Below are 12601 nucleotides of genomic sequence, written 5' to 3' on the forward strand. Positions count from 1 at the left end.
AAAATGAATAGTCATCTACGACTTGACTTTTGCCATTATAGGTTTACTTTTAGGAAAAGGTTTCGACAAATTTTCTTCTTTTTTGAATCTAAATTTGATGATGCACCGAGAAGTGATTATAAATGTGGATATTATACAATCCAGTTTTTTGAATACTGATTGAAAATGAGTTTCGTTACAGCTACAACCTGAAAATCTATTAGTGTTAGTTTTCTTAGTCGTTAGTACGATATTTTCTCGTATAACTATTGAGATAATTTGACGTTGGTACAACAATAAATTGATATTGAGGCCTTACTTAAATGAAAAAATATAGTAAACTAAAGAAACAAGTTTCACATTACTATAACTAGAAAATCTAGTATCGATAGTCACGATAATCACACTAAATAATTACTTGCACCACATTTTATCGTAATTTGAACAGTTTTTAAACCGTTTTCGTAACGATACCGATTCTACTATATTTTTCTGTAATGACTGCAACGAATCAAATATTTTGGGTATGGGTAAAACTGTAGAAAGATCAGAAAACACAAGTCATAGTATCGAAGTTTCAGCAACGCAAAAGTATGTTTTATGGAATGTTGAAATGTATATGAAGTCGAAGTATGAAAAAGTCCAAATGTAGAATGGTGAAGTGCTAGAAAGCCAAAACCGTTCGAATTATGACGATTCTACATATTTTGGTTTGCTAATACGTTCTTATTCGTTTCGCTGACGATTCTGTATTTTGGCTTTATATGTGGAATTCCATGCAAACCCAACAAACGGCTGATCCTCACCGTTTCTAATTTTGTTCAACATTTTTTCTGCAATTCTTCCAAATCTGAAACAGTTCCCTGAATTTTTTCTCAGAATTTTCAATCAACTGATTAATTGTTTACAAATATTGAGAGTAATTTTGAAATGGACCTTTTTATAAAATTCTTAAAACTTGTGTTTTCTTTTCGTAACATTTCATTAGAACAAATTTTAGAATTTTTTTGGGAATTGTAGAAGAATGTTTTATCGAATCAAATAATTGAAAGGGCTGAACAAAATCGGCCCATCGTGTGCCCAGTCTTGAAATGATTCGAAAAGAGAATACAGTTTTTGAGAATTGTAAAAAAGGTCCTTTTCATAATCACTCAATATTCATAAATAATTAACCAGTTGAATAAATAATCTAAAAACAATTCAGGGTAGGGTTTCAAAGTTGGGTGAATTGCAGAGAAAATTTTTAACAAAATCAAAAATGGCGAGAGTCAGTTGTTGGGTTCGCACGTTTTTATATACACATTTCGTATTTCTACGAAACAGGTTTTTGCTTATTTGAAAATTCAATATTATTAATGACCACCCTTTTATATTCAGATAGTTCTACATTCTTACCCCAATCCTATATTTATCAACGTGTAACTTAGACCCAACATCACGCCAAAAATAATGCAAATCGTGTTACACTAGAAACTGTAGAAGGTCGACGAACATTGGAATACTAGCTAAAGAAAAAATTGCGTGAAATCAAATTCATTCGGAGCCCACCTTTCGCACATCATTGTTAAACTGTAATTTGAAAGTGTAAAAACTGGGTGATGCTTAAAGTTCACGAGGTGTAATGACTCTGAAATTGGCAAAAAACTGGCCATCTACTTTTCCTGTAATTAACCCTCTCAGTCACAGTCAGATGCTCAGCGTCCCACGTAAATTTAAATTTATTCACAACTTTAAGTAATCTTTGTTACTTCGTATGACTGTTAACATATGGAAAAATGTAATTCCTGCCAGAATCATCGAATTTTCATAGTTTTTTCGATATTACATCCGCTATATTGGATCCGCCATTTTGTATTTAGAAATTATCAAATTCTGACTTCGGATTCGTGATCAGCGATAACAAAAACCCTCGAGTAAGAAAATTCAGGCTAAAATATTCAGTTCAATAATGTTTGACTCAAAGGGTTAATCCCTCGAAGTAGAAACCTTGAGCAATTAACTGATGTTGGCGGATAAAGAGAAGGAGTTTCGTGGGGAGTCGAAAATCGCGAATGACCCTGAATTTTGCTAACACGAGCGTAGCGGGAACATGCACACTTGGGGACAATGAATCTGAGACGGATAATTTTTTACACTAGAGAATTAAGTTGGCAACACTGAGAAACCTACAGCGCCATAGTCGGCCGAGTGCGAAACAAACTCAATCTCAATAAGCATAACATGACCCATGACCGTCGAATCTAACCTTAGAATACCGCGGGGATAATGACTTGTTGGATTGACGCGTATTCTAAGGTTAGATTCGACGGTCACGGGTTATGTTACGTTTATTGAGATTGAGTTAGTTTCGCGTGCGGCCGACTGTGGCGCTGTAGGTTTCTCCGTGTTACCAACACAACTGTCCAGTGTAAAAAATTAGCTGTCTCAGATTCGTTGTTCCCAAGCGTAGATCAAACGGTGGTTGGGGCTTTGCAATTGGAATGAAACGGTGTGGGTATCTGATGAAATGCTTAGGTGGCTGGAGTGGCGTCTGCCAGTAACTCGGTCGTAGCAAGTCCAACGGGCTGCGGGGCACCCGGTGAAGTAACTCCGTCGGTGAAGAGCGCCGGGGCGAGTCCTCCGCTTCAGTCCAGCGGAAAGCACCTCCGAATAAACATTGGGAATCAGTTCAAGGCTGGCGGTTCCTTGCCCAATGTTAACAACAACAGAAACAACAATCGTAGCCGAGGCGTCGAAGCTTCGAATAACAAGAACGGGAACGGGCACGGCAACGGCAACAACATCGCCAACAACAACAACGACGACTCTGACAACAACAAAGACGACGACGACAACGACGACGACAACAACGACCGTGACAACGTCGACGAAGACGAAGACCATCTTCAACCTCAGAACCCCACAGACTCTACGGGCAAAGAGACTGCAGATATTTTCCCCGCAGGTCTCTACTCCGTTGATCTTATAAAGGTATTCATTGATCCGTGAAAAAACTTCCTTGGCTGTTTACGCTTTTAATTCTTCTGCACTTAAGATATTTAGATAATTAGTAACACCTTTCTAATTCATTCATTCATTCATTCGCATTCGTTCATCCCTTCATTTATTCATTCACACATTCATTCCGCGCTTTGCTTGCCTCCTCTTGTTGCTTGTAGTGGTGTAGCTAGAGTGGCGTTCTGTTTAATTATCCATTTTCTTAAAATTCTCAATGTCAAGAGGTAGAGGATAGCTGGTAGATGGATGTTGTGGATTATTACACCTTTACATAATTCCGTACCAAATCGAACGTAGAAATGCAAGTTTTTTGTCTCAACATTTGCATTGACTGTTTCTCATTCTCATTTCACACAATTCAAGTATGCATTGGTAAAGGTTCGGCCAAATCTTTTTCTCAGATTTCGCAAATCAAAGGTTTTTTACGACGCTCAGGCGGCAAAATTTAATTACAATTATTCGCCGTTTTTTTTCTCAGATGAATCATTGTAGCATCAAATCCGAGCGATCGAAACACGAAAAAAATCTGATAAAAACTTGAGCAACTTTGTGTGATATTTTCGATTCCTGTATTAAAAAACAGAAAAAAAATAATCTCTTGACCTTCAAAGCGCAGTTTTTACGGAAAATCGGTGAAAGTCATTTGTAATATGTAAGCGTGCTTATCGATTTCGCTGAAATTCATACAGAGCATGTTGTCTTTTCAAATCCCAAACGTTGTCCAGTAGTTTACGGATTACGAATAATAATCTTTGGCTCTGATTCAATATCGTTTTGCGGCTTACAAAACCACCAATTTCTGGACAATCTTTGGGAGTGAAAACAGATGCGGTGCATATATTTAAGTGAATTCTATTACAGGGCTCGTTTGTGCTGCGAATGGATTGTGTAGTTTTTCCGAAAAACCGCACTTTCAAGGTGAAGAATATTGTCAGTTGAAAACAAATTGAACCGAAGAAAATTTCGTACGAAGCTGCACAACTTTTTTTTACGAACAACTCAGATCCCAATCTACGTTGATCTAAAAAATCGACTGATTATTGAAGTTCAATTGTTTTTCGCACGGGTGTCACGAAGAATTCTTGGCATAAAGGAATCTGAAAAAAAAATTCATAACTGATCCGTTCCACACATAATTCAATTCTGCAGAAGGGTAGAAAAATTAAATTGCGCGGGATTGGGAAAATTATCTGTCTGGTTTGACGTGGAAAACACCGTACATTGATCATGTTGAAATTAGTAACGTTACCGTAACGATTCATGCTGATAGTCGAGGAAATAAAGCACTAAAAACGGCCCAACTGTCGATTTTTTGAGCAGTAAGACGGATTTTAATGCGGTTTTTTGCATTCGATTCGTCAGAGCGCCTACAAACTTTGTGAACTAAATTGATTAATTAATTTTTTGAAAATGCAGTATGGCATTAATAATATGCATTTTGCAAGTGCACTTCCAAGAGACACTAAATAAAAAATTTGCTACTCGGGGGTTTTTGGGGTCGCTGAACACGAATATCGCCACGGCAACCGTCTCCGAGGTACCTGGTGCCCAGGGTGGACAGTATCAACGTCTTCTCCTAGAGTTTTGGCGAAAATTGTGATCGAATTTGTCGAAACTCGTTGCTTGGGGGTTTTTGGGGTCACTGAATACGAATATCGATACGGCAACCGTCTCCGAGGTACGTGGTGCCCAGGGTGAACGTTTCAACGTCTTTTTCTGGAATTATTTTGAGTATTATCATTTTTACCTCAATTAAAGTATATTGTTCTTAATTCAATCACAAATTCGATCACAATTTTCGCCAAAACTCTAGGAGAAGACGTTGATACTGTCCACCCTGGGCACCAGGTACCTCGGAGACGGTTGCCGTATCGATATTCGTATTCAGTGACCCCAAAAACCCCTAAGCAACGAGTTTCGACAAATTCGATCACAATTTTCGCCAAAACTCTAGGAGAAGACGTTGATACTGTCCACTCTGGGCACCAGGTACCTCAGAGACGGTTGCCGTGGCGATATTCGTGTTCAGCGACCCCAAAAACCCCCGAGTAGCAAATTTTTTATTTAGTGTCTCTTGGAAGTGCACTTGCAAAATGCATATTATTAATGCCATAATGCATTTTCAAAAAATTAATTAATCAATTTAGTTCACAAAGTTTGTAGGCGCTCTTACGAAGCGAATGCAAAAAACCGCATTAAAATCCGTCTTACTGCTCAAAAAATCGACAGTCCATTGCTTTATTTCCTCGACTATGAGGAAAAACCGTTGTGTCGCGATTTTGGAACTGTTTGATATTGAGTAAACCGTAATAAAACGAAACACACTGATATTTTGCTATCTCAGTTCTTCCAAAATCATTGTAAAAATAAGAAAATAGTGATTGTTTCCCAATTTTTCGTTACAATAACGTTGCTAACTTCAACCTCGTCTACATTGGACCGAAAAAGTTTTACGTTGGTTCGGCGCTAAGAGTTGCCAGATTCTGCTGGATGACATTTCCTTACTTGGGATACGCTTAGCGGCAGAACATTAACCTATAAAACGACTAGAACTTTTTCGGGTCACCGTCCGCCGTTCCGATATTTTCAGACGTAAAGTACACCGACATGGAAAAACAGGTTTGAATCAGACATCGACAAATAAAAGTTGTTTTCCACGCGTGTGTAAGCTTTCGTTCCAAAGTTTAAAATTAGCACTAAATCAAAGAGGTTCGATAAAAATTTTCATTCGCGTTGTTACCACTCTTATCCGGAACAACTGTGATATCAAAGACATCGCTTTTGTTTGCAATATGTAGAAATGGCCGGACTGCAGCTTCTCCAAACTACGATATTGATAATGATGTTTGGATATAAAAATGTTTACTGTTGTAGAACAACGTCCTTTTGTGATGTTACCGATAGTCTGTAGTCAAAATAAACTTGCGAAGCATCTGATACATTATATATCGGATATTTTAATCAAGTTCGAAGAAATGTGAAAGAAATGCAAAGAGCCTGAATCGAGTAGCTTTAACGCCATGAAACATCCGGAAGAAATTCATTACCATGCAATTTTAGAATCACCTTCAAGAAGTTGTTTTTTGAAAAATATGGGTACCATTGGTTCGGTATGGTTTATTAAATTTTAGACAATTCTATTGGTCCGAGGCAAAGATTTTTCTTGGACATGCCTCCATACAGTAACGTTACTACGTTCGATCACACGAGTTGTAAGACAAGTCTTCCAAACCATGTACGATATCCATTTCCTAGCTCTCGCGTGACGTGCTGGTAGGACTTTCCGTATAAAGTTAACCGATGCGCTGAGGTTTCCTCAATCGGGAAGTGGAGATACGGTGTTTATTTATAGGTATTCGATCACTCGTGAATGATTCGAAAGTATAATATGTAACGGGACGACGACAGACCGGAAAAACCGGGAAAACCGGAAATGGTCTGGGAACTTCGTCTACCGGAAAAAGTCACGGAATTATGATGGACAATAGGGAAAGACGTACTTTTTTTTATAAATAGTTTTCAAACTTCAGCTATGCTTCGTAAATTCGTTTAAGCTAACTTTCGGAAATGGTATTGTTCAATTTCTAACTATTTGTGTATGACGCGATGCAATACTATGTTTTTTTTAAATCTAAAATTATACATTCAAGCTGGACAACTTCTCCAACTTTTTTTTCATAAAAACTACCCAACATTACATAAGCTTCGTGGGAAAACGTCAGGGAATTCTGAATTTTTTTTACGGGATAAGTTAAGATATAATATACAAACTACATTGTTATAAGTGGTAATTCTTTTTTTCATATTCAAGATTAAGAGAATTCAAATTTTCACAAGTGTCTTGAAAATCGTTACGGATAAATTTTTATCGTTATGTCGAACCGATCTTGCAACGTATTACTTTGAATTCCAAAACACCGTCCAAAATATTTCCTACATTACAAATATTGAAATTATATCACTTTAGCATAATTGTATAATAATTATATATATATGGATAGTTTGAGAAAACTTCTCGTCGAATTCCATAAAATTCTATTTCCTGAACAACAATGTAAGGAAATTCTGTCCCATCGTTTCCATAATAATACATAAGCGGTGGATTACTCGTTATATGCCAAATTTCAAAGGTCTTCGATGAGCGGTCACGGCTTCCACTAAAATTACCGCCACATTATTAAACGAATATGTAAACGCGTCGCGCAAAAAATGGCCTTCTGATAAGGCATTTTTTAACGCTAATTGAGCCTCAATTAATGCAATGATAGGAATAAGAATAATAGCTTTGGTTGATGAATTTTTTATCCTTGAGCCCAAGAAAAGTGAATAAAATTATTTTTCGCACATACGACCTTACGGAATTAGACGAATCAGCATAAGTTCGTATCAACGAACAGATTCAACGTTTCTGACCATATTTTCGTGTTTTAAGCTTAGATATAATTGTAAAAAAAAAAAAAACAACACACTTTTTTTTGCTTTGTTTCAACAGCAAAAGGTCGCAGAATGGAGTTTACAAACTTGTGCCATTAGAGACCCGATATACCTACCAACGTAAGAATAATAAATAAATCACAGCGGTGTTTACGGCGGTATACTTTTTTCTTCTTACTATCCTCCGTTACCCATCTTCCGTGTATTATAAATCATACAAGTACCAGAATTTATCTTCTATCTGCTTGTTGCCACGTTATTTATTTTTTTTTTTTTATCATCTCAGTTTCACCGAATACATTTTGAAATTTTTGATAACGTTTGCGATTCCTTTCTCAATCTCTAAAACCGTAAATTCTCATTACGTTCTTTCCGTATAATGATATTCGTTCAACAAGTAAAAAAAAAAAAAAGAAAAAAAATTGTATTCTGCGATAGAGTTTTTTTCTCCATGGCATCTTCTTAGAATCAGTTAAATTTTACATACCATTATGATACAACGTCGTTGAACTAAGACCGGTCGAAAATAATATTTGCAAACACTAACGTAAAAATAAAATAAATCGTACACGCTTAGTTTTTTTTTCTTTTACTCCGTAAATATACAATAAGGAAAAATGCCTAACAACTAAGACGTATGTCTGAAAAAAATTGTGTATAATAGATTTTATGATATGAGATAGCTCTAAAACATACCTTATTAATGCAAATTTGTATGTGTAATTAATTTGTCCATTTATATATCTCTAATTTCTTACAGTTGTTTTACCAGTTTTTATGTGACTTCTGCTAATTAGAGATGCATGAGTTCGTAAAAGCGTCCAACCTATCTATGATTCAGTATCGCATACTTTGCGGATACTGACACAACAATCTTATCTATTTATCGGGAAAACTATTTATTGTGCCTGCGTTTATATTTTTAAAAAAATTCTTTTTTTCTCAGTGGTTTTTAAACCTAGTGACCGTGGCCGTTCAGAATTCTCCTGCAACGAAATATCACCGGATAAAATCTCGTCGACAAAATTCGTCCAGGTAAAATTTCCCCAAATAAATAATTGTACGAATATTAATAAACGTGTAATAATATTGGGGGAGGGAAATTTTATCCGGGGGAATTTCGTGGAGGGGGGATCTTGTCCGGGGGAATTTTGAAAATTGACATTCCGGATGGGAACCGTTTTAAAATGACACTTCATGTGTGGGGAATCCCGAAGTGCATCAGTCGATTAATCCCTTGATCACTTGGCAACCTCATAGTTCTGGGCATAGATAAGTTGACATACTACGTAGGAATGCTTATTGCGATTTAAATGTAATTAATTATAAGAAACAGAAGCCGGAAAAACAGTTTTTTTCGCGATACTATTCATCAAAAAGAATAAAAGTATAGGTTTACCGGTACAAAGAAGAAGATGTATGAAAACAAATTTGAAGGTTTTTTTTTTAATGATAAATAAGAAATATATAAAAATATTGTCGATCGTTGAAATTAGAAAATATGATTTTTGACCGACACCCATCTTTTTCTTATACCAAAACAGCAAAAGGCTAGTTATAGGCAATGGAGATAGACCGTATCAGATTACACAGTCCAATAACAGGTATCTGATGAAATGACATTGCGTAGTTTTTCAACATTCCGGTTTTCAACGAAAACAAAATAAGAGCAGTTGTTACAATCTCCTCGAAAGTTAAATGTTGAGTTTTCACTAGATCCACACGTTCTCAGGTCTAGACCATCACTTACGACAAAAAATTCAAGAGATAATATTTTGCGATGTAAAGAACGGAATTTAGTGATTCTGATGGCAAACAACAAGGCTCTATCTTCTCAACTTACAAGAAGGTGACACGTAAAAAAAGAAACTTCAGTTTACATACGCGACGCTAATTATATGGACAACACTGTATTTGAGTAAGAGTTATTCAGATTACGTTATTTGACAAGTTCAAAGAAAACTCGCAAATGGAACTTCAACATGCCAATAAACGATTCTCAATTGAAATGAAAATGAAATGAAAAATATCGCCATTAGATAATCCAATACGATACAAAAACTTTGTCTTCGGAATGATCGTCTCGAAGTTACAGCTTGCTAAACTTCATTTATGCAGATGCATAAATCTTGAAGGCCATCGGCAGGTTTCATTTTTCTTTTCCTTCTTTCGCTCGCATTCTTTACGGCGTTTCACTTATCAACTAATGATAAACCTATGAGATGAAATTAAACATCACAGATTTCGTATTTTAGGATAATGAAACTACCACTGATCTATACATATATTTACAGATCCCTATGTATCGTATAAATCAGTGGAAACTATCCTAGATGTTTTAGCAGTGTTTCCTGTGGACGGACTGTGCTAGAGATTTCAAAGAAAGCACAAAACATCAAGCTACGTTTTCACTACTGTTGTGGCGAACGCTTTGACATATTCAGTTTCCGAATAAGCCTTTGTCAAAAGAGACTGTCAGCTTTTACTCTTCTTTGAACATGCACATGAACATCGACTGGAGATTGCTAAAAGCAGTCAGCTAAATGGGGCGTTTTGAAAGCTTCGGTATAGAAATTTCCTACTGTTACCGACTCAGTAAACATTGTAATCCTTATAAGCTTCGGTATAGAAATTTCCTACCGTTACCGACTCTATTAACATTGCAATCCTTATAAGCTTCGGTATAGAAATTTCCGACTTTTACCGACTCAATTAAGATTTTAATCCTTACAAGCTTCGGTATAGAAATTTCCTACTGTTACCGACTCAATTAACATTGTAATCCTTATAAGCTTCGGTATAGAAATTTCCTACTGTTACCGACTCAATAAACATCGTAATCCTTATAAGCTTCGGTATAGAAATTTCCTACTGTTACCGACTCAATAAACATCGTAATCCTTGTAAGCTTCGGTATAGAAATTTCCTACCGTTACCGACTCTATTAACATTGCAATCCTTATAAGCTTCGGTATAGAAATTTCCGACTTTTACCGACTCAATTAAGATTTTAATCCTTACAAGCTTCGGTATAGAAATTTCCTACTTTTACCGACTCAATTAACATTGTAATCCTTATAAGCTTCGGTATAGAAATTTCCTACTGTTACCGACTCAACTAACATCGTATTTCTTATAAACTTCGGTATAGAAATTTCCTACTATTACCGACTCAATGAACATCGTAATCCTTATAAGCTTCGGTATAGAAATTTCCGACTGTTACCGACTCAATTAACATCGTAATCCTTATCAGCATATTGATAAATGTAGGGTGCTACTATTACCTTCGCGTCTCCGATGCCTTTTCGCCTGTTTCAAAAGCATTCCCATGTCTTGCTGTCCTTATCAATCTTCAGTCAACCTGTCGAACATGGACTATATGTACTACGACAATAAGGCTGACAAAATGTTGTTCAACGTTTGCAGCCTGTATTGTGCACACTTTTTCATCTCGAGTGATAGCCTGTCAAAAAATTTTATGAGAAGTCCATTTTCTGCCGATTCAAATTGCAATTTATCGTGCGAAATAAAGATATGATAAAAATATAATACCCGGACGCTTTGTGGATGCCACTAGGAAATTTTACTGCGAGATTTTGATTTTGTTTGTAAAAATCACTGCGCTTGACGCCTAGATATTTTTTCTCCTGATGGGAAATAATTCGGCTTGTACTTTTGTTTTTTGGCAAATTCGTAAAGCTGAAACAGCGGATCGTCTCTTAGCTTTTCCAAAGAGGATCTTTACACTCTGCTTGTATCTTTATTAAAAATGAGCTTCGAGAATTTCGAGGTCTTTAATCTCCGTGGTAAATTGTATAGAATTTCATTTGATTTGGTTATATTTCGAAGCTTGAGACATCATCTTAAAATATCGGAATGAAAAAATTTACAAACAAGTTTCGCTCTCGCGTTTAGAAAGTCTGCACTTTAATATCTCACGATGTTAAAACCGGTCTGTTATTCAAACTTTACGTACGATCAGCGTAAGTGATTGAACGAAATCTGAGGTGGAAGCGGAAACCATTCACTGATTCAATTTTACTAAATTAATATAATATGTCAATATCCAATAGATAATAATCACAATCGTTGGAACACAACGAAATATTTTTCAATTTATAAAATCTTTGTAACAAAAATATTCTTCCCTTCAAATGTTTTGCACTTGTTTTTCGGGTGTCCATGTCCATCAGATAATGCACCGTAGTTAAAAGGAAAAAAATGTATAAAATTACATACACATTTATGTACATCAGAGATTATCAATCGCGTCGACTAATAAATTTCTCTTCCACTCCCATGAACCGGAGGCTGTTGTGGGCAATAATTGTGGATCAATATAGCCATTCGGATTATGAATTTGATAGCTATACCTACGCATATACATATAATAGATACGTACGCAGTTGCTTGTTAATAACAGATCCTCGTTACGTCTTAACTGAGTTATTTATATATAGCACAGTTTCCTCTATAGTGGTTGTATTTGAAAGTGAGACAAAGAGGATGTAAGTACTTGTTCCACGATCAGATCGCTGATATGCGTACACGTGCATGATCGTTTTTTTGCAGACGTGGTTGAAGTCGGGACGTTAACGTAACGGAACATCAGGGAAAATATCATTATTGAGCAATTTGAGAACGACTTTCAAGGAATTAAATTGGTTTTTCGAAATACATATATGTATATGAGTAAGTTTTAGTGTTATCATGGTTTACGAAATTTCAGACAATCCTAAAAGTGCGAATTGTTTCAGTAACGTTCCTAACTTCATTCTCGTCATTTCAGACCATTCTCATTCTCTGCTTTGTTCGCGTCTCTTAGGCTTCTTTCAACTCATCGATTGGATTCGGTATTATTTAATTTCCGATATAAATTTGTCAGATTTTTCACGATATACAAACCATGGGATCACTTTTTATATCAATATCAACATCGTTTTGCATATTATCTTCAAAAATTGGCCAGATGATGCTGAAGGATGAAAAACATACACCAACACAACGATTTCTGACGAGAAACTCGAATGCGGGAAATTCTAATTTTTCCCAACGCTTTGTCAGTTAGTTAATAGTATTTTTGTTCTACAGCTTTTATTGAATTTTAAATCCAGATGTCCGAATTTATTAGAACGACAGTTTGATTAATCTTCGTATACGCATCAAATTATACTTGAGTTAGACATTC

General features: G+C 35.9%; 1 protein-coding gene across 6 annotated transcripts in view; it reads left to right on the forward strand.

The window, feature by feature from the left end:
• Window positions 1-12601, forward strand: part of LOC124308618 (CREB-regulated transcription coactivator 1-like) — a 59719-nt gene that overhangs the window by 11791 nt on the left and 35327 nt on the right. For all 6 annotated transcript variants that reach the window (XM_046771469.1, XM_046771471.1, XM_046771472.1 and 3 more), the window contains exon 2: window positions 2494-2949. In XM_046771469.1, coding sequence (XP_046627425.1) covers window positions 2494-2949 — 456 coding nt within the window. The remainder of the gene's footprint in view (window positions 1-2493; window positions 2950-12601) is intronic.

The sequence above is a fragment of the Neodiprion virginianus genome, chromosome 7, assembly GCF_021901495.1.
Source record: "Neodiprion virginianus isolate iyNeoVirg1 chromosome 7, iyNeoVirg1.1, whole genome shotgun sequence".
Lineage (NCBI taxonomy): Eukaryota > Metazoa > Arthropoda > Insecta > Hymenoptera > Diprionidae > Neodiprion > Neodiprion virginianus.